This window comes from Tachyglossus aculeatus, chromosome 4 (genome assembly GCF_015852505.1).
Source record: "Tachyglossus aculeatus isolate mTacAcu1 chromosome 4, mTacAcu1.pri, whole genome shotgun sequence".
In the NCBI taxonomy this organism is placed as follows: domain Eukaryota; kingdom Metazoa; phylum Chordata; class Mammalia; order Monotremata; family Tachyglossidae; genus Tachyglossus; species Tachyglossus aculeatus.
Genome location: NC_052069.1, coordinates 95,508,389 through 95,535,700, shown reverse-complemented (window position 1 = coordinate 95,535,700; position 27,312 = coordinate 95,508,389). Strand labels below are relative to the sequence as shown.

At 41.9% G+C, this 27,312-nt stretch overlaps 1 protein-coding gene across 1 annotated transcript in view; it reads left to right on the top strand.

Moving 5' to 3' along the window:
* The first annotated feature begins 1,645 nt into the window (after positions 1–1,645).
* The window catches only part of LOC119927220 (cyclic nucleotide-binding domain-containing protein 1-like), a 200,025-nt gene continuing 174,358 nt past the window's right edge, over positions 1,646–27,312 (top strand). The window contains exons 1-2 of the mRNA XM_038745747.1: positions 1,646–1,755; positions 17,286–17,485. Of these exons, the coding sequence (XP_038601675.1) occupies positions 1,656–1,755; positions 17,286–17,485 (300 nt within the window). The 5' untranslated portion in view covers positions 1,646–1,655. The remainder of the gene's footprint in view (positions 1,756–17,285; positions 17,486–27,312) is intronic.

The following is a 27,312-nucleotide window of genomic DNA, read 5'->3' as shown; positions in this document are numbered from 1 at the left end:
CTGACTTTCCCATAATTGTAGATGGCACCATCATCCTTTCTGTCTCACAAACCCATAACCTTGGTGTTGTCCTTGACTTTGTTCTCTCTTTCAACCTACATATTCAATCCATCACTAAATCCTTTTGGTCCCACCTTCACGTTGCTAAAATCTGCCCTTTCCTCTCCAGCCAAACTGCTACAAGGTTAATACAATCATTCAACTTATCCCACCTGGATTACTGCATTAGCCTCCTTGTTGACCTCTCAGCCTTCTGTCTCTCCCCAATCCAGTGCATATTTCACTCTGCTGCCCGGATCATTTTTCTACAAAAATACTCAGGGCTTCTCTCCCCATCCCTCAAAAAACTCCAGTTGCCCATTTACCTCCACATTAAACAAAAATTCCTAACCATTGGCTTTAAAGCACTCCATCACCTTGCCCCCCTCCTACCTCATCTGGCTACTCTCCTACAACAACCCAGCCCATACACTTTGCTCCTCACCTTCTCACTGTGCCTTGATCTCAACTATCTCACTGCCGACCCCTCACCCACATCCTGCCTTTGGCCTGGAATTCCCTCCTTTCTCAAATCCAACAGACAATTACTCTCCCCCACTTCAAAGCTTTATTTAAGGCACATCTCCTCCAAGAGGTCTTTCCTGACTAAGCCCCCCACTTTCCTTTTCTCTTCTCCCACTCCCTTCAGCATCACCCTGACTCGCTCCCTTTGTTCTTCCCCCCTCCCAGCCCCACAGCACTTAAGGTACATATCTGTAATTTGTTTATTGGTAAAGATGTTTGTCTCCCTACCTGTAAACTGAGAGCTTGCTTTGGGCAGGGAATGTCACTGTTTTTTGTTGTATTGTAGTCTTCCAAGGGTTTAGATAGTACTCTGGACACAGTAAGTACTCAATAAATATGATTGAATGAATGAATCTACTTTGGGGGAATCATTTGGGAGAAATGATATTGAATGCAGCAAAGTGAGTGCAGTTGAAAAGCAGCTGAGCTAATAATGAGGTAGTTGTTAATTTCATATCCTGAGAATGGCACATGATTAATGTGATACTTAAAATCCAGGCACTGTGGGTGACCACTGTGACAACACAGCAAGATGCCATCTTGACAGGCCCATGTTGTGGAAGGGATTGGCAGTCACACATCAGTCTCATCAGCCACACTTGGGCACCCTAATCAAGTCTCCTTGTCTGCGGAGTCATCTGTTGAAAAACAGGATATGCATAATGTTTAAATGGTGCCATTTGGACTATAGACCATTTTCAATTTTGTAAATGGTTCACAGTAATGCAATAATTTAGTACCACTGTATTTCAATAATCATGTATTTGTCATTGTCATACAATTCTGAAATGTTAAGCCCTGGCCTCACTGAAGAGGCATTAAATTGGTGTTGGGGAAATATGAGTAATTCTCTTTCTTTGGTCATCTTCAGTGAGAAATCTCAATGGAATTTATAGTATCTCCTGTAGTTAGCTCAGTGCTATAGAGAAAGGGCCAGTGTCTGAAAGGTATTGTTGGCTTTAACACAACCACAATTCTATTCAGTCACAGGGAAGTTTATTTTAATATTATTCACTTTGATTTTTGTAATGAAATTTTTCTGCAGCCCCATTCACAGGTCCAAGCCAGAACACGTCATTGTGTGCAAGATAATGAAACTTATTCCAGACATAGCTGCTCAGCTAACTGATGAAGAATTAAAAATAATCAGCAGGAGTACCTGTGTGGAAACTTGGGTGAAAGGCACAACAGGTAGCAATACATCCTTAAGATTAGTTTGGTGGCAGTAGTAGTAATATTTATTGAGAACTTGGAGCTATAAACTGAACTAACCACTTTAAATCTACAAAATAAAGAAGTGACAAGTTCCCACATAATAAGGAGCCTACAGTCTGATGGGGAGATGGACATGAACATATTTTGTACATACATGTACATATTTTGAATGTACAATTAAATAAAACCTAATAATTGTGTTTAAGCACTTACTATGTGCCAGACACTGTACTAAGCGCTGGGATAGATACAAGATAATCAGTTTGGACCCAATCCATGTCCCACTTGGGGCTTACAGCCTTAATCCCCATTTTACACTTGAGGGAACTAAGGCACAGAGAAGTCAGGTGACTTACCCAAGGTCACACAGCAGACAAGCAGCAGTGCTAGGGTTACAAATCAGTTCCTTCTGACTTCCAAGCCCATGCTCTATCCACTAAGCAACACTGCTTATGCCAAAGTGCTGAAGATGGATTTAAAAAAATTCATTAGATCTGGCTGATGGATTTACATAACTTAGGCTGTTGGGAGTCAGTAGAGGAAGTTTGTTGGAGGAGGTGGGATTTTAGGAAGGCTTCGAGTGTGGGGAGAGCTGTGCAGTGTTGGATTTGGTGAAGCAGGGAGTTCCAGGCCAGGGAACAGGGTGAGTGTAGCTCCTTTGGGCAAGAATCATGTCTACCCACTCTGTACACTTAGCACAACGCTCTGCACACAATAAATGCTCAATAAATATAATTGATTGAGCGAAGGGCAGGTAGTGGGAGAGTCACATATGTGGTAGAGTTAGAAGATTAGCTTGGGAGAAAGCAAGAGTGGCTGGAAAGTAGTGGGTAGAGAGAACATGAAGGTAACATGGGGTGACTTGGTTGAGAGCCTTGAAGCCAACTGTGAGAATTTTTTGTTTGGTTCAGAGGGACAGAGAAATCAATCAATGATATTTATAATGCGCAGCACCATACTAAGCACTTGAGAGAGTACAATACAACAGGGTTGGCAGACACACTCTCTGTCCTCAAAGAGCTACAATCTAGTGTATAATCTTACAGTACAAGTGAGGGTTTTGAGGAGAGGGGAGAAGCTGATTAAATGAAGCTTCAAGAAGCTGATCCTTGCAGCAGTGTGTAGTAGAAATTGAAGGGAGAGGAGGTCGGAGGTAGAGAGACAAGCAAAGAGGTTGATGCAGCAGTCCAGACCAAACTGTTTCCACTGAGAGGAAGAGGTGAATCCAAGAGATGCTGTGATGGGAGAATTAGGAAGATTTGACAAAGGTGAAAGATAATGGGTTGTTAATAATAATAATAGTAATAATTGTGGTATTTGTTAAGCACTTACTATGTGTCAGACACTGTATAAGCACTGGGTGGATTCAAATAAATTGGGTTGGACACAGTCCCTGTCCCATGTGGGGCTCATGGACTCAATCCCCGTTTTACTGATGAGGCACAGAGATGTTTAGTGACTTGCCCAAGGTCACAACAGACAAGCGGCAGAGCCGGTATTAGAACCCATGATCTTCTGACATCCAGGCCTTTGCTCTATTCACTATTCCATGCTGCTTCTCTGAGTTGAGGATAGCACTGAGGTTGCGAGCTAATGGGGCAGGTAGGATAATGGCTGGTCTTAACAACTGAGCTGAAATGTTAGGAGGAGGAGTGAGTTTAGGGGGATTTCTAGCTGACTGTAAAATGTCTCAATATCTCATTCTCATGGGTCAACACAGAGCACCTGTTTCTTCCTACATTTGGTCTGAAATGGTAAAGCGTGAAGTGGTAGTCATATTTCAAAAAGAGGAACTTTACTGGGTTTTAGCACTTGCGTTTCCTAAATGGTGGCACAGTTAGCTAGGTTAGGCCTTTCTTGGGGTTCTGTCTCATACATGGTAAGGAATTTTTGGCAGATAGCTTCTCTGCTGAGAGCAGAAAAGTTCTCTGGCTGGCCTGGGGGTGGATGCCAACTAAACGGAGTAATCACCTAATCCTACACTCAGTCCCCTGATTCCCTCTGCTATCAATTAATCAGTAGTATTTACTGAGCACTTACTGTGTTCAGGGCACTGTATTAAGTGTTTGGGAGAGGAAAAAAAACTGTATCAAGCACTGTTCTAAGCCCTGGAGTGGGTACAAGGTAATCGTCATCATCATCATCAATCGTATTTATTGAGCGCTTACTATGTGCAGAGCACTGTACTAAGCACTTGGGAAGTACAAATTGGCAACATATAGAGACAGTCCCTACCCAACAGTGGGCTCACAGTCTGAAAGGGGGAGACAGAGAACAAAACCAAACATACTAACAAAATAAAATAAATAGAATAGATATGTACAAATAAAATAAATAAGTAAATAAATAGAGTAATAAATATGTACAAACATATATACATATATACAGGTGCTGTGGGGAAGGGAAGGAGGTAAGATGCGGGGGATGAAGAGAGGGACGAGGGGGAGAGGAAGGAAGGGGCTCAGTCTGGGAAGGCCTCCTGGAGGAGGTGAGCTCTCAGCAGGGCCTTGAAGGGAGGAAGAGAGCTAGCTTGGCGCATGGGCAGAGGGAGGGCATTCCAGGCCCGGGGGATGACGTGGGCCGGGGGTCGATGGCGGGACAGGCGAGAGCGAGGTACAGTGAGGAGATTAGTGGTGGAGGAGCGGAGGGTGCGGGCTGGGCAGTAGAAGGAGAGAAGGGAGGTGAGGTAGGAGGGGGCGAGGGAATGTACAGCCTTGAAGCCCAGGGTGAGGAGTTTCTGCCTGATGCGCAGATTGATCGGTAGCCACTGGAGATTTTTGAGGAGGGGAGTGATATGCCCAGAGCGTTTCTGGACAAAGATAATCCGGGCAGCAGCATGAAGTATGGATTGAAGTGGAGAGAGACACGAGAATGGGAGATCAGAGAGAAGGCTGATGCAGTAGTCCAGATGGGATAGGATGAGAGCTTGAATGAGCAGGGTAGCGGTTGGGATGGAGAGGAAAGGGCGGATCTTGGCAATGTTGTGGAGCTGAGACCGGCAGGTTTTGGTGACGGCTTGGATGTGAGGGGTGAATGAGAGAGCGGAGTCGAGGATGACACCAAGGTTGCGGGCTTGTGAGACGGGAAGGATGGTAGTGCCATCAACAGAGATGGGAAAGTCAGGGAGAGGGCAAGGTTTGGGAGGGAAGACAAGGAGTTCAGTCTTGGACATGTTGAGCTTTAGGTGGCGGGCAGACATCCAAATGGAGATGTCCTGAAGGCAGGAGGAGATGCGAGCCTGGAGAGAGGGGGAGAGAGAGCAGGGGCAGAGATGTAGATCTGGGTGTCATCAGCGTAGAGATGATAGTTGAAGCCGTGGGAGCGAATGAGGTCACCAAGGGAGTGCGTGTAGATCGAGAACAGAAGGGGACCAAGCACTGAACCTTGGGGAACCCCCACAGTAAGAGGATGGGAGTGGGAGGAGGAGCCTGCAAAAGAGACTGAGAAAGAATGACCGGAGAGGTAAGAGGAGAACCAGGAGAGGACAGAGTCTGTGAAGCCAAGGTCAGAGAGCGTGTTGAGAAGAAGGGGGTGGTCCACAGTGTCAAAGGCAGCTGAGAGGTTGAGGAGGATTAGGACAGAGTATGAGCCATTGGATTTGGCAAGCAGGAGGTCATTGGTGACCTTTGAGAGGGCAGTTTCCGTGGAATGTAGGGGACGGAAGCCAGACTGGAGGGGGTCGAGGAGAGAGTTGTTGTTGAGGAATTCTAGGCAGTGAGTGTAGACAACTCGTTCAAGGAGTTTGGAAAGGAATGGTAGGAGGGATATGGGGCGATAACTAGAAGGTTAGGTGGGGTCAAGAGAGGGTTTTTTTAGGATGGGAGAGACATGGGCATGCTTGAAGGCAGAGGGGAAGGAACCAGTGTAGAGTGAGCGGTTGAAGACGGAAGTTAAGGAGGGGAGAAGGGATGGAGCGAGAGATTTCATGAGATGAGAGGGAATGGGGTCAGAAGCACAGTTTGGGCACAGTTCTTGTCCCACATAGTGCTCACAGTCTTAATTCTCATTTTGCAGATGACATAACTGTGGCACAGAGAAGTTAAGTGACTTGTCCAAAGTCACACAGCAAAGTGGTAGAGATGGGATTAGAACCCAGGTGCTTCTGACTTCCAGGCCCATTTTCTATTCACTAGGCCATGCTGCTTACCACGTCGAGTACAACACAAGTATATAACAGGCACATTCCCTGCTTACAGTGACCTTGTAAGGATGACAAGATTGACTCAACAGATTTTTTGTCTTGAGAGAAACATAGTCTGAGGTGCTATAAATGTTGTATTTACTTCTATGGTGAATTTCAATTGTTAGGAAACTAAAATTCCTTCTAACAACAAAGATTGTGATAATTGTGGTACTTATTAAGCACTTACTATGTCCAAAAACTGTATTAAACACTGGGGTAGCTACAAGATAAACAGATTGGACACAGTCCTTGCCACACATGGGGCTCTCAATCTAATTAGAGGGAGAACAGTTTTGTGTTTTTTTAAATCTCATTTCACATATGATGTAACTGAGAAGTTAAGTGACTTGCCCAAGGTCATATCACAGACACGTGTCAGAGTCAGGATTAGAACTCAGGTCTCCTGATTCCCAGGCCCATGCTCTTTCCACCGGACCACACTGCGTCTCTTGTTAGAAATAACGACTATGATAAATTTGTAAAATTTTTGTTGCCCAAATAGTGGCACTTTGTGATTATTGTAAGGAACATCTGTGAGGGAGAATAATTATAATAATGACATTTAAATGCTTACTATGTGCCAAGCACTCTTCTAAGTGCTACGGTAGATGCGAGATAATCAGGTTTTACCACATTGAGCTCACAATCTCAATCCTCATTTTGCAGATGAGGTAACTGAAGCACAGAGAAGTTAAGTAGTTTGCCCAAGGTCACACAGCAAACAGTGATCTAGTGAAATTAGTAATTTCAATCAACACTTGTTCCTTTACCTTCCCAGTTTGACTAAGATACATGTCTTTGAAAATCTAACCTAAATTACTTCTTCCATTTTCTGCTTTGATTAGAAAGAAACATGCATGAAAAATCCCTTTACGTTTCATAAGTTTTATGACTTAATCACTCATGGGTGACTACTCATTAACATTTTAATACCATGTATGATGAAATTAAAGCCCAAATTTTAAAAGACCATTTTTATTAAGTAACAAAACTTTATAAATTTGGGTATCTTAAAGACAAACTTTCACACACACACAAAAATAGTATTTTAAATATTTCACTTTTAAGTCTACAAAGTTACATCTCCCCATAGCATAATGCTTGTCGAGATTTTTTTTTTTCTTAGACAGTGAAGTCAGGATTAAGGGATCTTTTATCAAAGGTGACAGATGACTGAATTCCCCTACACTTTCATTCCCCTTTACTATTCCACTTTTTCACTGTCTTTTGCCTCCTTTCTTCTTTCAGTTCTCTACTGGCTGTCTCTCCCAGGCTCCCCTGTTGTTGAAGAATTCCCCACTGTCACTCCTAATGTCTAAGTGGCAGTTTTTCTGTCTGTTGCTGGTGCTTCAAGAGTCTCCAGGGCAATTTCTAACAGCTGGTTTGCCATTCTATACTCTTCTAATGCTTCAGGCTAGGAGTCAACCTGCTCTTTTGAGGACACTTTTTAGGCTTGCTTGCCCACTCTGGATAGTTTAAGCTCGTTGAAGATGGGGATTGTGTCCATAAGTTCCACTGTATAGTGCTCTCTTGAGCACAGTACAGTGCTCTGCACATGGTAAACAATCAAATTCCATTCCTTGAAGAATCATTTTCTTGGTAATATTTTCAATGTTGTGCTTTGCGTTAGATCTGTTACCACATCCTCAATAACTATTTCTGCCCTCTTTAATCAGTTATTGGTATTTACTGAGTGCTTACTATGTATAGAGCACTGTAGTAGGTCCTTGCAAGAGAACAATACAGTAGAGTTGGTAGACATGTTCCCTGCCCACAAGAAATGATTTTCTCATACTTTGATGGGCTGATAAAAGCAGCATTCCCTAGAGGAGCAGGATGGCCTAATAGGATGACTACGGGCATGGACATCAGAAGAAACTAGGTCTTTAATCTGGCTCTGCCCTTTGGCTGTGTCACTTAACTTCTCTGTGTCTCATCTGTAAAGTGGGAATCCAATACCTGTTCTCCTTCCTACTTAGATTTTGAGCCTCATGAAGAGGGGAAACTGCATCCAACCTGACTAACTTTTCACCCTGATTAACTTGACACACAGGGAGCATGCAACAAATACTGTTGTTATAATTATTTGGTCAAAATAGCTGTCATGAGGGACACATTAATAATAATCATGGCATTTGTTAAGTGCTATGTGCTAGACACTGTTTTAAGCCCTAGGGTTAAAGGGCTAAAGTAAATCAGGTTGGAAACAGTCCCTGTCCCACGTGGGGCTCACAGTCTTAATCTCCATTTCATAGATGAGGTAAAAGAGACACAGAGAAGTGAAGTGACTTGCCCAAGGCCACAGTGCAGAAGAATGGCGAAGTCTGGATTGGAAACAAGGCCCAGACTCTATCCACTGCACCATACTGCTTCCCATTAGGGAGCTGTCAACAGCTGTTGGGAGTCTGTACAAGGTTATATGTTTGCAACATCTGGAATTAGAGGAGTTTCTCCTTCTCAAAGCATTCCTGCACCCATCCTTCCACCATGTCATATCCCTGATACTGCACTGCAATTAAATATTTCCCATGAAGGTCTTAATAGCCAGACTACCTCTGGAGGTGGTTAGGAGTTGGCAACACCGTGGCTGAAGAACCAGCCAAAATGAAATCTTTGAGCAGGTGAAAGACACATTGAAACAGTTTATTTCATTGTGAAATGATAATGATGAAATATTAAAACAAGAATAATAATTAAAAATGCCATTTTCTAATGGAAAAGAGAGAGAGAGAGAATAGAAGGAAGAGAGAAAAATGTAGAGAGAAAAAGATTAGGAGAAACGGGGAAGCAGAAAAGAGAGAAAAAGAGGAAATGAGAAAGAAAACCAATAAACTCATTCTTAGTCCTCTTCTTTTAGGGAGGCCAGGGCATTGCTAGAGTTCCCAAGCATCTCAGTCAGCCTCTCCCGCTCCTTCCCCACAGCCACTTATCTGTTCCCAAACAGGTATATGTGTAGGAGGGGGCATGACTCTTTTTCCCCAGTACCCTCGGCAACTGAAATAAGCAAGTGTGGTCTTTGGAATGGGGGTGTTCTTTCCAACTGTCCTGGCACTTTTTTGCCAGCCATGAAGCCCACCTACTACTGGTGTAGTGATAGAGCCCAGGTGTCAGAAAGGAATGGGTCCTAATCCCGCTCTGCCACCTTTCTGTTGTGTGACCTTGGGCAAGCCACTTCACTTGTCTGGGTCCCAGTTACCTCATCTGTAAAATGGGGATTGAGACGGTGAGGGACACATGGGACAGGGACCATGTCCGACCTGATTTGCTGTTATCCACCGCAGTACTTAGAACAGGGCCTGGCACATAGTAAGTGCTTAACAAATCGCAGCATTATTACAACTCTGAGTGTGTGTGGTGATCTTTGAGGGTGAACAGGCCCCTTCCTTGCTATGTTAGTTCACCCTTGGGCTGCACCCATGCTGGGGTGAGGGAGGGTGAGAACAGCCCTTAGTCATTCTTCTGCCTGAGGAAAATGATGGACATTCTCCTGCAGTGGGTGACAAGTGATATCTCTGTCTTACCTCTCTTTTGGCCTCTTTTCTGGTCAGGAATTCTGGGCAGGCCAGCTACTTCCTACCTAAAAGGTTGTTAGGATGAAGGTAGTGGCATTGCTTTCATGGTGCCAAATCTCTGCCAGTGATGCTTCCTCAGGGTGTATCTACCTATGCTTGACACCCATGTGTGGTATCAAGAAGAGCTAAATATGAGCCATGTGTTATCAACTCCTCTTTTTTTCTTGTTAATGGCATTTATTAGGTACTTGCTATCTGCCAGAAACTGTACTAAATACTGGGTAGATACAAAATAATCAGGTTGGACACAGTCATAGTCCCACATGGGGCTCCCTGTCTTAATCCCCATTTCATAGATGAGGTAACTGAGGCACAGAGAAATTAAGTGACTTGCCCAAAGTTGCAGAGAAGGCAAGTCCTAATCCAGATACTCTGACTCCCAGTCCAATTGGTCTCTCCAGATCACACTGCCTTTATTTGTCTACATTGCTGCATATGAGCACACATATATTAAAGGAGAACAGATAAATTTTCCTTTAGGTTGTCAACTTTTTCCTTCTGCTTTTCCCATTTTTTACCTTCTGGAATTTTACCTACTTTGTCTTCCCTCCTCTTTTCCTTTTATTCTCAGTGCTTCAGCTTCATGATTCAATCATGACATGATTAAACTTCACATCATCAAGCATTTATTGTTCTGAATAAAGTGCTCAATAAATGCCATTGATTGATAATAATAATAATGATAATTGCATTTAAGAACTTACTATGTGCCATATGCTGTACTAAGATCTGGGGTGGATACAAGCAAATCAGGTTGGACACATTCCCTGTCCCATGTGGGGCTCATAATCTCAATCCCCATTGAAACCCCAAGCTGTACTAAGCACTTAGGAGAGTACAGTATAACAATAAACAGACATGTTCCCTGCCCACAACGAGCTTACATGTACAGGGGATAAGGGAGGAGTGAACTCAGGGAGCAAATCAGGGTGATGCAGAAGGGAGTGGGAGAAGAGGAAATGAGGGTGTCATCAGGGAAGGCCTCTTGGAGGAGGTATGCCTTCAATAAGGCTGTGAAGGTGGGGAGAATAATTGTTGGACATGGAGGGAGGGCATTCCAGGCCAGAAGCAGGATGTGGGAGAGAGGTTGGCAGCAAGATAGATGATATCAAGGTATTGTGAGTAGGTGGGGATTAGAGGAATGGAGTGTGTGGAATGGGTTATAGTAGGAGAGCAGTGAAGTGAGGTAAGAGGGGGCAAGGTGACTGAGTGCTTTAAAACTGATAGTGAGGAGTTTCTGTTTGATGTGCAGGTTAGTGGGCAACGATGGATGTCCTTGAGGAGAGGGGAACTTGGACTGAATGTTTTTGTAGAAAGTGATCTGGCCAATCCAGTGAAGTATGGATTGGAGTGAGGGCAGACAGGAGTAATGAATTAGGAAAGTGGAAATGTAGAATACCCTCACCTGTATTGTAACAGGTCCCTTCAGTGTGCATCTGAAGGAAGAGAGGAGCGAAGTGATAAAGATTATTCTGGCCCCAACTCTGAGACTCAGCTTTTTTTTTTTTTTTTTTGCTACAGAGGCGATCATGGTAGGCCACCAGGAATAGATTTCCCTGTAACATTTGTAATTGTGGAAGTTGAAACTACAATTGAACATTCTATGAACTGTTCCAAATCGTCAGATTTTTTGTTTTAAAGGAACCTTCATGATTATAATAATATAATAATAATGATAATGATGGTATTTGTTAAGCACTTACTATCACTAATTATCAAATTAATACATTACCGCTTTGAATTTGAAACCCCAGATTAAGGCCTTATTGGTCTCATAGAAGGTATTGGAAGCTTTTCTTTAAGAAACCAGATTTTTTCCTACAAGTTGAACTAAAAGTGTGCCGTACTGCATCATCAAGAAATGCTGCTTTGTGCTGTACATCATCAGAGAACCATCACCAGGATGATGTATAACTGTAAATGCCATCCCTCTTATGATGGATAAACCCAAATGCCATTGCTCAGATGATGAATACCAGAAAGCAGCACCACTGCTTTTATGATCTATTCTACTGAGGGAACAGTTCTGCTGTAAAATACATGATTAGAGTAAGTCTTTCTGTGTTATCTATCATCAGAGCAATGTTGCCTAATGTTGTATATCCTTACTGTGATTCTGGGCTGATGATAAATAATGCAAAATTTAATCTCTTTACTGATGCAAAACCAAGTACAGCCTGGTTTGAAAATGTTGGGGTTAAATATTTTGGCTTTAAAATGTGAGAAGGTGGAAAGCACAATGTAATAATCAGTCCTTTTAATTTGGGTTCCTAAACCAGTAATTACTCAATCCGTCAAAGGTGTTTATTAAGTGCTTGCTGTGTGCAGAGTGGTTGGGAGACTACGATACAACAGAGTTGTTTCCCTGCCCACAAGGAACTTGCTGTCTAGAGAAAAATGGGAAGGATCATTTGGTCACAAGAGTGGTGTGTATTTTGTAAATAAGGATAAAACACAGCTATGAAATAATGCATTATTAAAATAATAGTATTTGAAAGAGTAATTAAAATATTACATTTTATAATTCAAGTAGATTTATCCAGAATGCAACACCAAAAGAAGTAAACTATTGTGAATAGGTGGCGTTCCATTAGTCTGTAGTATAGAGAAAACCTAATGTGTGCAGGGCATTGAAGTAAGTGATTGGGAGAGTCCAATAGAGTAGTAGACATCAATCAATCAATCAATCACATTTATTGAGTGTTTATATGCAGAATGCTATACTAAGTTCTTGAAGGGGTATAATATAACAGTCAGTAGACACATTCCCTGCCTACAGCAAATTTCAATCTGGAGGGGGAGACAGGAGTTAGTATAAGTAAAGAAATTATGGATATGTACATAAATGCTCTAGGACTGGGGGAGGGGTGGATAAAAGGTGCAAATCCAAGTGCAAGGGTGACAAAGAAGTGAGTGGGAGAAGAGGAAATGAGGGCTCAGTTGGGGAAGGCCTCTTGGAGGAGATGTGTTTTTAATACAGTTTTGAAAGCAGGGAGAGTGATCCTCAGATATGAAGAGTGAGGGCATTTCAGGCTAAAGTCAAGGTGTAGGCAAGAGGTTGGTGGCAAGATAGACAAGATGGAGGTACAGTGAATAGCATTAGAGGAGTGAAGTGTGTGGTCTGAGTTGTAGAATAAAATCAGGGTGGTAAAGTAGGAGGGGAATGGTGATTGAGTGCTTTGAAGTCAATGGTAAGGAGTTTCTGTTTGGGAAAGTGGATGGGCAACCACTGGAGGTCTTTGAGGAGTGAGAAAATGATCCCTGCTCTCCAATTCAAGTCAAATGGTAGCCGGTGGCATCCTTTATTATTTTTATTTTTTAATGGTGCATGTTAGGCACTTACTATTTGCCAGGCACTGTACTAAGTTTTGGGGTAGATAAAGATAATCAGGTTGGACAAAGTCCCTGTTGCACCTGGGGCTCACAAGCTAAATTTGAGGGAAGATGATTTAATCCCGATTTTCCAAGTGAAGTAACTGAGTCACAAAGAAGTTGTGACCTGCCCGATATCATACAGCAGGCAAGTGGCAGAGCTGGGATTAGAACCCAGGTCTTCTGACTTCTAGGCCTATGCTCTTTCCCCCAGGCCACATTGCTTCCTATTGCCTTTCATCTTGAAATCCTAGAACAAGTGTGGAAAATCCATCATGCATTCACTGAGAATTATGGACTTGGATTTTCATATGTTGCATTGGCAGTCTTGTTGGCTTTAGCATCTCTATTTCAAGACAACCATTTTACAAAGAAGTCAGTGACATTGCCTGTTCTCTACATATTGTAGCATCTGACCTACAGTTGTCCCTTAGCATGGCTGAACAATTGAAATTTTATTTGAATTCTCAGAGTAGGCATTCATTCATTCAATTGTATTTGAGTGCTTACTGTGTGCAAAACACTGTACTGAGTGCTTGGGAGAGTACAGTGTAACAATAAACAGAGACATTCCCTGCCCACAATGAGTTTACTGTTTAGAGATTGGGACTATGATAAAGCATCATTAAATAATGAGATTAGGAATCAATATGCTCATGAAATTCAGGAAGAAAAGAATGATAAATCAATGGAATTTTTGAGTTCTTACTGTGTGCATAGCACTGTTTAAAACACTTGAGAGAGTACAGCACAATAGATTTGGTAAACAGGATTCCTGCCCTCAATCACTCAATCAATGGTATTTAATGAGTGCTTACTGAGTGCAGAGCACTGTACTAAACACTTGGGAGAGTACAATATAACATATATGGTAGACACGTTCCCTGCCCACAGTAAACTTACCCTGAATAAGATTATAGTTTTGCACTGGAGACAGACATTAAAATAGATTACAGGTAAGGGAGGCAAACAAGTATAAAGATTTGCACATATGTCCTGTGTGGGTGGGGTGAGAAGAAGCGTGGCTTTGAGAAACAGCGAGCTCAGTGGAAAGAGTGCAGGCTTGGGAGCCAGAGGTCATGGGTTCTAATCCCGGCTTTGCCACTTGTCAGCTGTGTGACTTTGAGCAAGTCACTTAACTTCTCTGGGCCTCAGTTACCTCATTTATAAAATGGGGATTAAGAGTGTGAGCCCAGTGTGAGACAACCTGATCACCTTGTATCCTCCCCAGCGCTTAGTACAGTGCTTTGCACATAGTAAGAGCTTAACAAATGCCATCATTATTATTATAATAATTATTATATAATCTTATAATGGTGCATAGAAGGTGGGGCTAAGTGCATGGGAGAAGTAGTAGGGAAGGAAAATAGGGTGGTAGAATGAGAGCTTAGTCAGGGAAGGCTTCTTAGAGGACATAGAGGTTTTAGCAGGGCTTTGGTGATGACAATGCTGGTCTTTTGGATAGGTTGTGGGGAGGATGTGAACAAGGGAATGATGATGGGTAAAACAAGAGATAGTGAGTAAATTGGTATTAGAGGAGAGAAGTGAGCAATATGGTTTTATTGGGAGAGGAGCCATGATATGAAAGGGGTAAACAACTGATTGAGGGCCTTGAATCCATTTGGTAAAGAGATTCTGTTTGATGTGCAGATGGATGGGCAACCATTCCAGGCACTTGAGTGGTACTGGGATGTGTGCACAATGAGGTTTTGGAACAAGATCCTGGAAGCAGACTGAAATATGGATGGGAATGGGGAGAGGCAGGAAGGTCAGAGTAATGCTGATGCAGTACTGAAGAAAGTGTATGAACCAGTGTGATGACAGTTTGGATGGAGAGGACGGAGATGACTCTGGAGATTGTGTGGAGACAGAATCAACCAGATTTAGCGAATGACCAAATATACAGCTTGAAAAGAGATGAGTTGAGGTTAATGCCAGGGTTGCGGGCTTATGAAACAGGAAGGAGGGTACTGTTGTCAACAACTATGAGAAAGTCAAGGGCTGGGGAGATCTGCATATTCATCATTGAAACTACTCTTTCTGCTAGACTAAAATTTTCTTAGAGTTGAATTGTAGATGAAGCCCTTAATTTTTTTAATGGCATTTGTTAAGCACTTACTATGTGCAAAGCACTGTTCTAAGCACTGGGACAAATACAGGATGATCAGATTGTCCCACGTGAGGCTCACAGTCTTAATCCCCATTTTACAGATGAGGGAACTGAGACACAGAGAAGTTAAGTGACTTGCCCAAAGTCATACAGCTGATAATTGGCAGAGCTGGGATTTGAAATCATTACCACTGTCTCCCAAGCCCGTGCTCTTTCCATTGAGCCACGCTGCTTCCCAAGATACCTAACGAAGGCCAGCAAAGACGAATTCCAATAAAGAGAGTTTAAAGTCTGACTTTTCCAAATGCACGGACAAACAGAGCTGGCTATATGAGAGTACCAAAGGTGACATTGCTCCAAGAGATATCTGAAAGCTATCACTGAAAGGGGAAATTAGACTTTAATAAGAACATAAGAAATGCTATTATTGAATTAGACCCATGGTTTAATTTAGCCCAATACGCCATTTCCAATTGAGGTCACAAGATGCTTGGAGGAACAGTGTAATGGTTGTTCTCTTTTATGCCCATTCTCATTGTAAGGATGCCATCTGATGTCCCAACATTTTCTCCTCACTTCTGTTTCCCTAATGGGTCATTTATCCATTAATATATCAAAATCCATCTTGAATCTATTATTTTCTGCTGTACAGCTTTCTGGGATAATGAATTCCACATGCTTACCACTAGCTGGGTGAAGAAGTATTTCCATTTATTTATTTTAGTCTACCTTGCTCAAGTTACATTGGGTGATCTCTTGACCTGACAATGTGGGATTTGGTGAACAGTAATTTCTATGTTTGCTCTTTATGATTTTGTAAAAATCAGGTGTGCTTCCTCTCAACTTGCATACTTCTTAGCTGAAGTCCTAACTCATCAGAACATTCTCAGAAGGAAGCGTCTCCATTCCTCCAATAGTCTTGGTTTCTTTCTCTTAAACTTCTTGAGTGCTATTATGGTATTCCTAAGAGTTGGGGACAAGAATAACTTACAATGTTTTAAGAGATGACATGCAGTGGTTATTTTATATATTAACAAACCTATACCCATTGTTTGTTTAATAATCCCTTCCTCGTGACTCAGCCCTTTTTGCCTTTTTGCCTTCCCAGCTGACTGATCATTTTAAAGAAAAGCTTGTCTGCCATTTTTCAATCTGCTCATTCAGCTTTATGAGGTTTTCCAGGAGTTTATCCTCTTTTTTCACAGCATTTCACCACCCAGATTTACCCCAAGCAAAGAAAGTCTTCTAATCCTTCTTTTTATTATAGAACATGATCAATATTCCTTATGATAAAAATATGGTTTTATTGCATTTTCACAAAAACTGAGGGACAATATAAGTTGCCCATAAACCAAAAAACTCACCGCACTTTTCCCCTTAACACCAATCTTGTATGCTGTAGATGTTGAAGTAAATAAGAGATTCTATTTTTGAAAAACATAAAGCTGAGGGTGGAATGAAATCCTGGAGGAACTGTATAAAACCTAGTTGCTTACAATTCAGAATACAGTTTTGAAATGTTCCAAGTTTAGGAAAGCTTCTTATTGATATTAACACCTTTGTTTGAAAACAACTAGTAGTAACTTTCCAGGTGGAAGGGAGTTGATGACTAATCAATCAATTAATGGTATTTATTGAGCACTTTCCATATGCATAGTACTGAACAAAGAGCATAGCACTGTACTAAGATTTGCAATGTACTGAGCACTTAGCAGTGTACTTGGCCAAACTAGAGAAGAGTTTCAATATCCAGTCATGAAATTGGACTAATGCATGGAATTGGCAATACGTTTCCTGTATTAAATCCTTGCCATGGTTCTCACTCATCATTGTTTCTAGAATATATAACTAAAGTCCCATTCATTTATTCTGTCCCACCCTAAGGGAAACTCAGGAGTCACTTGAGGGCAGTACTGGGGGCAAAGCAAATTTCAGTGGAGGAATTGAATGGAGGAGCATAGAGCATGGGCCTGGAAGTCAAAAGGTTCTAATCTCTGCTCTGCCACTCCTCTGGTGCGTGACCTTGGGCAAGTTGCTTAGTCTGTTTAAGAAAACACTATTAGCATAAGGGCAAAAGCATCTAAATGTTTTAGTAGATGGACAAAATTGAATAGTTAAAAAGTAGTAAATTCCCTGGTAGTACTTTTTTCAGTTCCCCAAAATGCTCCCTCTGAATACAGGCATAATGACATGAGATAAAAAGAGAATAAAACAAAAAGCTTAGCATTGAATTTTAGCATTGAATTTATTTTTTTTCCTTTTATTTCAGTAATTGGAAATCGAGACTTTTATGTGATACTGAAGGGCTCTGTTCGATATCAATTAAGATCATCCAAGATAGTGTTTGGAGACTGGAGACCAGCTTCTTTATCTGAAAGTCAGAAAAGCCAGGATTCATCCTCAGAATATGACTCACTTTCAGATTACACAAATGTAAATCTGAAATCAATCCCATCCGTCTATACCACAGTGAGTACTTAAGTGGGTATTTTTTTCCTCTTTAAGACAAAGGGGTAGGGCAATGATATTAGGCAGTTTTAGCTCATACCAATCTATTCTATCCATATCTAAAACACTGATGTGTGTGAATAAACCTTCATCTTCTGTGGTGATAATAGTTTAGAAGTTGATTTTTGCTTTAGAACAACGACTCGTTGGTAAACCGTAGATGAAGACGGTGATAGACCTGGAAGGGACTTTGAGAGGTTATTTATTCAATCATATCTATTGAGAACTTACTGTGAGCAGAGCACTGTACTAAGTGCTTGGAAAGAACTCTAGTCCAGTCCCCTGCTGCAAGGGAGAAGAATAATTAAACTACCCGGGACCAATGAATGACTATTCTTTTATTTAATGGAGATCCCACAAAATACCTTTGTGTCTTCCTTTTTAGTTGTGTTCCATTAACTTGTGAGTTATGGAGTTCTCTCTTGTGTCTCTGCTTTAAGACTGCAGTATCTATAACATATTAGTCATCACTGAGTACTAAGAATGACATAATCTGATAAAAGTCCAATTTATCCTTGGTGTTAGCTATTAAACCTCTGCATAACCTTCTTTTCTCTAAGCTGAATACAGTCAGTTCTATGTTAATTACTGGTGCTCTGTTCTTTGACATTCCCATATTAAAGAAAACTTAAATTATGGTACTTACACTTTGTTGTTGTGCACGTAGATATAACAATTTCTTCCAAAGTCAAACTGTGTTCTATCCAGATAGATGTTATCCCTGAGAGAGCAGGAAGATACACACTGAACCCACAACTCTTAAGGATGTCACCTGCTCCCTGCTGTCATCCTAACCATAGCTAGATGTAGGGGTAAGAAGAAACAGAGTGCTGTGGCCCAGCAGAAAGAACACAGACGTGGGAGTCAGAGGATCTAGGTTCCAAACCCAGTTTTCCCCCTTACCTGCTGTGACTTCAGGGAAATCTCTCAACTTCTCTGAGTCTGTTTGTTCACCTGTAAGGAAGTGATTAAATACTAGCTCTCCCTCTCTGTTAGACTATGAGACCTATCTGGGCAGGAACAGTGTCTGACCTGATTCTCTTTTCTCTAGCCCTGCACTTAATTTAGTTCTTGTCACATAGTACGTTCTTATCGAATACCATTTTTTATGGCATCTGTTAAGCACTTACTATGTGCCAGACACTGTACTAAGTGCTGCAGTAGACAAAAGGTAATCAGGTAGAACATAAACAATGTCCCATCTGGAGCACACAGAATTAATTTCCATTTTATAGATGAGGTAAATGAGGCAAATTAAGTGACTTGCCCAAGGTTTCACAGCAGAAAAGTAGCAGAGCAGGCAGGAATTAGAACCCAGGCCCTTAAGGCTCCCAGGCCTGTTCTCTATCCACTGGGTCATGGCCCTTCTCTGTTGTTACTGTCATTACTATTTCAAGGAAAGGAATGGAGCAGACTAAATTTTGAACCTGCGGTAGTGGTTCTTAGTGATCCTGTTACTTTTAGGAAAAAAATATTCAGTAGAAGCATCAAGTATTCATCACTCATTACACAAAAGCTAACTACTAATGTCATATTTTAAATAAGGCTCATTTCATTTTTGTCCTGTTTTCTTGGGGATAAAGGTAGAAGTAACCATTTTTAAAGTTATCAAAATAGAAATGTAAAGGAGAGCACGAAAATACCACATTTACTTGCATAATTCTCCTACTATTTAACACATTTTGCAACCCCAAGAAAGGGGAGGGGCTATTTTGCAGGGAATTCAGTTTAGCAATAAAGGTAGCTGGGGAAAAAAGAAGAAAATAAGGTACAAGAGAAGGAAGAGGAAGGAAAAAGGGAACTTGACTACTTTTCTTGCTTCTGTTGAACTCTCCTAAGTGAAGCATAAAACACACACTCTTCTAGACTATGAGTGAGCCCATTGTTGGGTAGGGACCGTCTCTATATGTTGCTGATTTGTACTTCCCAAGCACTTAGTACAGTCCTCTGCTCACAGTAAGCGCTCAGTAAATACGATTGAATGAAGTGAATGAGTGAACTCCTCCCATCCTCACTCTTTTGTCTGCTCTCTTCCCTTATACTTCTCCTACCCCGGCCCTCTGGCAGGTTTCAAAAATGAGCCATCTTATTTCCTCCTCAAAAATCAGGGTGGGATAGTTATGTGGTGCAGGCAATTATGCAAGTAAAGAAGTTACATTGAATGAAGGGCTGTGCTAATTTTAAATTTGATGTTATTTTGGGAGCTAAATTTGATGGCTGTTGCCTCTATTGTATTTCTAGGCAAAATTGGTTTTTTACTGACATTTACAGAGTTGGAGTAGGTGATTGATTTTGTGAATCTCTCTGTCACTTACAATAAGGCTACATAAATCCTGCAGGAATCGATGCTTTGGGACTTTCGTTTCCAGAATTTTAAGCATGTATAATCTAACATATCTGGCCTCATTAAAACAGTGAATCAATTCATAATGCCTTTAATATTAGGAATTGTGTCTTACACTGTAGAAGGATTGAGAATTTACCATGCTGTTCTTTTAAAATAATATAGCTGACCTGGAGCAAGGTGGAAGGGGAAAAACAGTCAATCTCTCTTAATTCCAATCTTTCTGAATTGGCTCATTTTTGAAATGTCTTAGAGATGGATCAGTTTTTCCTCCTGGAAGATGCAGAGAAATATTTTTAATCACCTGTTGGTGATGGGGTGTACCCTTATTTGCTAATCTACTGAACTATGGAGTATTCAGAGGGGGTGATTATTTGAGGGTTGAAAGAGGTCTCCAGTTCTCTTTAACCTTCAGTTGACTGGCTTATTAGTCATACCAATGCTCATTTGTACCTCTGCTTAACAATGTGCAGGGAGAATCCAGGTAGATAGAACTCTAATAAATCAATTTTGATATTTGTCTAAATTCTGGGAAGAGGTTTATTGGATGAGAAAGTTGATTTTCCTGTTTAAAATGAGGTTTTTGAATGATTTGAATTTATCCAAAGCCATGCTCTCCTTGAACACCCCAGCTCAGCCCACACACTTCCCTCCTCTAATGCCAACCTACTCACTGTACCTTGATACCTCGATCTTATCTTTCTCACCACTGACCTCTCACCCACTCCTACCTCTGGCCTGGAATACCCTCCCTCTTCATATCTGTTAGATGATCACTCTCTCCATCTTCAAAGACTTATTGAAGGCACATGGCTTCTGAAAGATCTTCCCCAAATATGCCCTCTTTTCCTCTTCTCCCCTTCCCTTGAGGGTTTCCCTTGCACTTGGATTTGCACCTTTTATTCACCCCTCCCACGGCCCCACAGCACTTATGTACATATCTGTAATATTTTTCTTAATAAATTTATCTGCCTCCCCCTCTAGACTCAGAGTGGCTTAGTGGACAGAGCACGGGCTTGGAAGTCAGAGAATGTGGGTTCTAATCCTGGCTCCGACACGTCTTCTGTGATACCTTGGGCAAGTCACTTAATTTCTCTCTGCCTCAGTTACTTCATCTGTAAAATGGGGATTAAAACTGTGAGCCCCATGTGGGACAACCTGATTACTGTGTATCTACCCCAGTGCTTAGAATAATGCTTGGCACATAGTAAGCAGTTAACAAATACCATATTATTATTATTATATTGTACTCTCCCAAACACATAGTATAGTGCTGTGCACATAATAACAGCTCAATAAATATGATCATTACATATATAGCTGCACTCGTAGGTGAATTTTACCATCAGCAGTGTTTACTTTGAATTTGGAGGGTTTCCATAACAGTTCCCCTCTAGACTTTAAGCTCATTGTGGGCAGAGAATGTGTCTGTTTATTATATTGTACTCTCCTTAGTGCTTAATACAGTGCTCTGCACACAGTAAGTGCTCAATAAATGTGATTGACAGATATGATTAACTTTTTTTAAAGATGGTGGTGTCCTAGTGATTTGTGACTGAGAAGACTGACATATCACTGACCTGATGATCATTATACATACATGAGGACTGATCCTTGCTGCACTAATCCACTTGCCCAATGTAGAACCCATTTAGTTTTATGAGTCTGCCCCTAGGGGTCTCTATCTTTGTGAAACTTCTGGTCAAAAAAAGCATTCCCCATTCCCCCACTTTAATGCAGCCTGTCAGTTTGGTTTCTTTTTGTTGTGATGGTTTCCCAACATTTTACTGCTATGTTGCAATACTCCTCTGCATATTAAAAGTGAGAGTTGGCTGTCTCGATTAAATATCAGGCTCCGAAGACATAAACCTTTCAACAATGCCATTTCCAGTCCAGACCAATCATTCTTCTTAGCCAAGGATGTCTCTGGGAGGTGGCTGGGTCACAATCATTCTTTGATGAGAGCCAGGTGTTTCAACTCCTTTTGGAGGACCTGTGAAAAGCTGGCAAAGGAATTGCAAGGAAGGAAAGGTGAAAGAAAACGATATTTTCCAAAAGAGCAAAGATGCTGGTTGCCCTAATTTCCCAGAGGCCATCAGGAGTGTCTGGGGGAAATTTGCCTTCTTTGCTAAGGGAGGAAATCTATATCCACTTCAATCAATCATTAAATTAGTCGATCGTATGTACTGAGCACTACTTATATGCAGAGCACTGTACTAAGCACTTGGGAGAGTACAATATAACAGTTGGTAGAAACGTTCCCTGCACATAACAAATTTACAGTCTAGAAGGCTACACACCCTCCCTGCTCACAAGAAGCTTACAGGCCTGAGGGGAAGACAGATATTAAAATAAATTAGAGATAGGTATGTACCTAAGTTCTATGGGGCTGGGGTGGGGATGAATATTAAAGTGCTTAAGGGGAACAGACCCAAGTGCATAGGTGCTGCAGAAGGAAGGGCTTACATAGGAAAGTGAGGGTTTTGTTTGGGAAGGCCTTAGAGGAAGCAGGATTTTAGTAGGCTTTAAACGTGGGGAGAGTGGCAGTCTGTTAGATAAGAAACGGGAGGGATTTTCAGACCAGAGAGAGGACTCGGACAAGGGGTCACAGGTAAGAAAGTTAAGATTGTGGTACAGTGGGTGTGTTGGTATTAGAGGAGAGAAGTAGAAGTGGAAGAGTAATCACTGGAGGTTTTTGAAAAGAGGAGAGGTTTTTTTTTTATTTGTTTTGTTTTTAGATAATGCAGGCAGAGTAAAGTATGAATTGATGAATTGGAGAAAGGAGGGACAGGAGGTTGGAAAGTCAGCAAGGAGGCTGATGCAGTAATCAAAGAGAGAAGTAAGTGCTTGGAACAGCATGGTAGTAGTATGGGTGGAGTGGAAGGGGTGGATTCTAGAGATGTTGTTAAGATACAACTGACATGATTTGGTGACAGACTGAAACAGTAACATTGTCTCCTGTGCTGCTCTCACCAGGGTTGGGGGCATGGGGGGTGGGGGAGGGGCATTTTCTCCACTCCCCAAGACTCACTGGAAAGGGGGAGGAATCAGCCTCCTTCTCACTCCCCAACCCTCTCTTTCTCTTCATTTGAAACCCACATCATCCGCCTCTCACCCACTCAAGTTACAAGTAGCAGTCATCTACCACTTCTCCCCCAAGCCCCTCCTCCAACTTTCTGAACCATTTTGTTCCCTTTCTCACATTCCCTCTTTATTCTACATCCCTACCTTGATTCTTGGGGACCTTAATATCTCTGTGGTTGTCTTTGATGACTTTGCACTGTCCACCTCCTCTCACTTCTCTAATCCAATGTTCTCCTGCTCCACCTACCTCACACACTCACCAACCTGGGCACACATTTGATTTTATAATCTCTAGTCACTGTACAATCTCAACCCTCATCAATTCTGAAAATCCTCTATTGGGCCAAAACCTCCTCATCTGCTCTCTTTCCAGTACACCCCCTCCCCACAAATCTGTCTTGTTTGCTCATCAAGACCTCTGATCTTTTGACTGCCCCCATCCAATATTCTAAAGCCATCTTGCCCCATTTGGTTTCCACACCCAAACTACCTCCTGTTGATTCCCAAATCAGCTCCCTCAACACCACCCTGAACTCAAATCCCCTGCTCCCTTGTTTCTCCACTGATCTTATACTGCAAACTCACAATCCTGGAACACCTTTACAGTGAGCCTATGTGCTTGAGCTGTGAAGCACTGCTGGTGGAAATCCAGACATCTGTCTGACCTTGTTCACCTAAAATTAATTCTTACCTGCTTCAATTCTGCCCTCTTCTCTGACAACAATACTTCTCCTTTCTAATTCACTCCCATATCCACTGCTCCTGCAGCTTTTTCAGACATTTAACTCCCTCTTCAAACTTCCTATCCCCCCTCGATGCTTCCATCTCTTTCCCCTAATGACCTGACCACATGCTTCATTAACTCCCTTCTGTCCGCAGAAATAACCATTTTTAAAGAAGTGCCAGGTTATTCTCTGTGCCCTGATCTTGTCTAGCTCATCACCGACCATTTTCTCTATCTTCCCCCAACCCCCTCCCACCAACTTGGAATTCCCTCCCCTTAAATATATGGCAGATCAACACTCTCCCCACCTCTAAAGCATTATTAAGGTGACATGTTCTCTAAGAGACCTTCCCTGACTAAGCCCTCTTTTTCCCCAGCTCCCTCTTCCTTCTGTGTCACCTATGCACTTGGGTCTGTGACCTTTGGACATTTGATATTTGCTCCATTCTCCACCCCACAGCACTTATGTACAAATCTTTAAATTATTATTTATATAATGTCTGTCTCCCCTTCTAGACTATCTACTCATTGTGGGCAGGGAATGTGACTGCCAATTCTGTTGTATCATAGTCTCCCAAGCACTTAGCTCTGCATATAGAAAGCACTCCATAAATACTATTGATTTATCGATTAACAAAATTGAAACGGTCAGGCATGATCACCCTAAAATCTCCCCTGCTCCTCTCCTTCCCCTACTCCTCTGCTCTCTTCTACTCTCCCCATATTCCCTGTGGTATCTCAAGAAGAGATCTCTCACCTCTTCTCAAAATCTACCCCCTCAACCTGTGATTCTGACCCCATCCTTTCCTCACTGTGCCTCGTTCTTGCCTGTCCTGCCGTCGACCCCTGGCCCACCTCCTATCTCTGGCCCAGAATGCCCTCCCTCTTCACATCTGCCAAACTAGCTCTCTCACCACCTTCAAAGCCCTACTGAGGGCTCACCTCCTCCAGGAGGCCTGAGACTGAGTGTCCCCCTTTTCCTCTGCTCTTCCTCTCCTCCCCATCGCCCCTACTCCCTCCCTCTGCTCTACCCCCTTCTCCACCCCCCAGCACTTGTGTATATTTGTATGTATTTATTATTCTATTTTATTAATAATGTGTATATATCTTTAATTCTATTCATATATTTTGATGTTATTGATATTGTTTTGTTTTGTTGTCTGCCTCCCCCTTCTAGACTGTGAGCCCGTTGTTGGATAGGGATTGTCTCTATCTGTTGCCGAATTGTACTTTCCAAGCTCTCAGTACAGTGCTGTGCACACAGTAAGTGCTCAATGAATATGATTGAATGAATGAATGAATACCTTATTAAAATACTTGCCCCTCCCTTCTTCCTTTCTTGACTGTCATCTTCAACTGTTCACTTTCCAACAGCTTCTTCCCCACTGATTTCAAAGATGCCAAGTTATCTCAATCTCCCCCCGTCCCCCACCCCCCAGAAAAAAAATCCTTGTTCCCACTAGTTGTCACCCCATCTCCTTCCTATTATTCATTTTCAAACTTCTTGAGAGAGTTGTTTACACCCACTGTCTCCATTTCATCTCCTCCAATACTTTCCTTGATTCCCTCCTATCTGATTTCCACCACCTTTGCTCCATGGAAATACCAGCCATCTCTAAGATAACCAGTGACCTTTCCTTCTCACCAAATCCATTGGCCTCCACTCTATCCTAATCCTCCTCCACCTCTCAGCTGCCTTCAACAAAGTGGACCACCCTAACTCCTTGAAGCTTTATCCAAACTTAGCTTCACTGACACTCTCCTCTTGTGGTTCTCCTCCTGTCTCTCTGATGGTTTCTCAGTTTCTTTTTCAGGCTTCTCCTCCGCCTCCCACCCTCTCTGAGTGGTGGTCCCTCAAGACTCAGTTATGGGTCCCCTTCTATTCTCCACCTATACCCACTTCTCTAGAGAACCCATTTCCTTTACTGTTTACCTTGAAGCCTTCAATCAGCTCCTGCCCTTCATTCTTATCTCATAGATTTCCTAGTATAACCCAGCCCACACACTTTTCTCCTCTAGTTACAACTTGCTCACTGTGCACTGATATTGTCTATTTCACCACCAACCCCTTTCCCTCATCCTCCCTCTTGCCTAGAACGTCCTCCCCTTTGATGTATGCCAGACCACCATTCTCTCCACCTCAAAGCCTTCTTAAATTCGCATCTCCTCCAGGAGACCTTCCCTGATTAGGCTTTCTTTTCCCCAGCTCCCTCTCCCTTCTGTATCATCCTTCACCCCAAAGACCTTATGTAACTATCTATAAATTATATATTATTACTCGTATACTTATATTGATGTCTGTTTCTCCTTCTAGATTGTAAGCTCACTGTGGGCAGGTAATGTCTACCAACTCTGTTGTATTCTCCCAAGCACTTAGTATGTGTTCTGCACACTGTAGTCTAGTAGTTAGAGTATGGGCCTGGGAGTCAGAAGGACCTGCGTTCTAATCCTGGCTCTAATAATAATAATAGTATTTGTTAAGCACTTATGTGCAAAACACTGTTCTAAGTGCTGGGGGGATACAAGGTGATCATGTTGTCCCACGTGGGGCTCAAAATCTTAATCCCCATTTTACAGATGAGGTAATTGAGGCCCAGAGAAGTTAAGTGATTTGCCCAAAGTCACACAGCTGACAAGTGAAGGAGCCAGGATTAGAACGCATGATCTCCAACTCCCAAGCCCATGCTCTTTCCACTGAGCCATGCTGGCTCTGCCACTTGTCTGCTGTGTGACATTGTGCAACTCACTTAACTTCTCTGTACCTCGGTTACCTTGTCTCTAAAATGGGAATTAAGACTCTGAACCTCATGTGGGATGGGGACTGTGTCTAACCTGATTACGTTGTATCTACCTTAGTGCTTAGAACAGTGCTTGACATTTAGTAAACACTTAACACATGCATATACCATCATCATTATTATTATTACTAAGCACTTGGGAGGGTATAATAAAACAGAATTGACAGACTCTAGTTTCTAGGAATGCCAGTAGGCTGGCTTTCTTTTCTCATTCAATTTTGATTCAAGTCCTTTGACTTTATAATACTGTCACCCAGAAGTAAGTTATAAAGAAAGAAATAGCATCTTCGTCTCAATACAACCGTTTAGTTTCTGAGGGAAGAAATTTTTGCCGGGATATTATGGACATCAAGAGACTAACCATTTGTTTCAAACTTCTTTTATTCATAAAGCTAGGCTATCAGTTTTGCAGTTCATGGAATCACTATTTCTGAATAGAACCAGTCAGATTTTCAGACCTTGGTTCAATAAAGCTATTTCAGCTTGTGAACTCTTTCAAGAAAGATAGTTTTTTATGGGTATACCAGTGAGTTTATCTAACAATTATATTGTATTTGCTCTCTGTGCTGCAGATTTATGCTTTAAAGTGAAGACTTTTAAATCAGGGAAGCTTGAATTTATAAAAGGCTTAAAGAGGCTTATCTTCCCTTCATTCCCTTAGTAGGGATATCCACTTAATGCTTGAATGTGGTTCTTAAAACATTAATTGAGTTTCTCTATCTCCTTTGCCTCCAAAAGTTTTGAAGTGACTGACATGAAACATTTGCATTTTCACAGCTGAAATTTCAGCTCACAGATATTCATCTGGATACTGTGTGTTGCTGAAGATAAAGTGGGG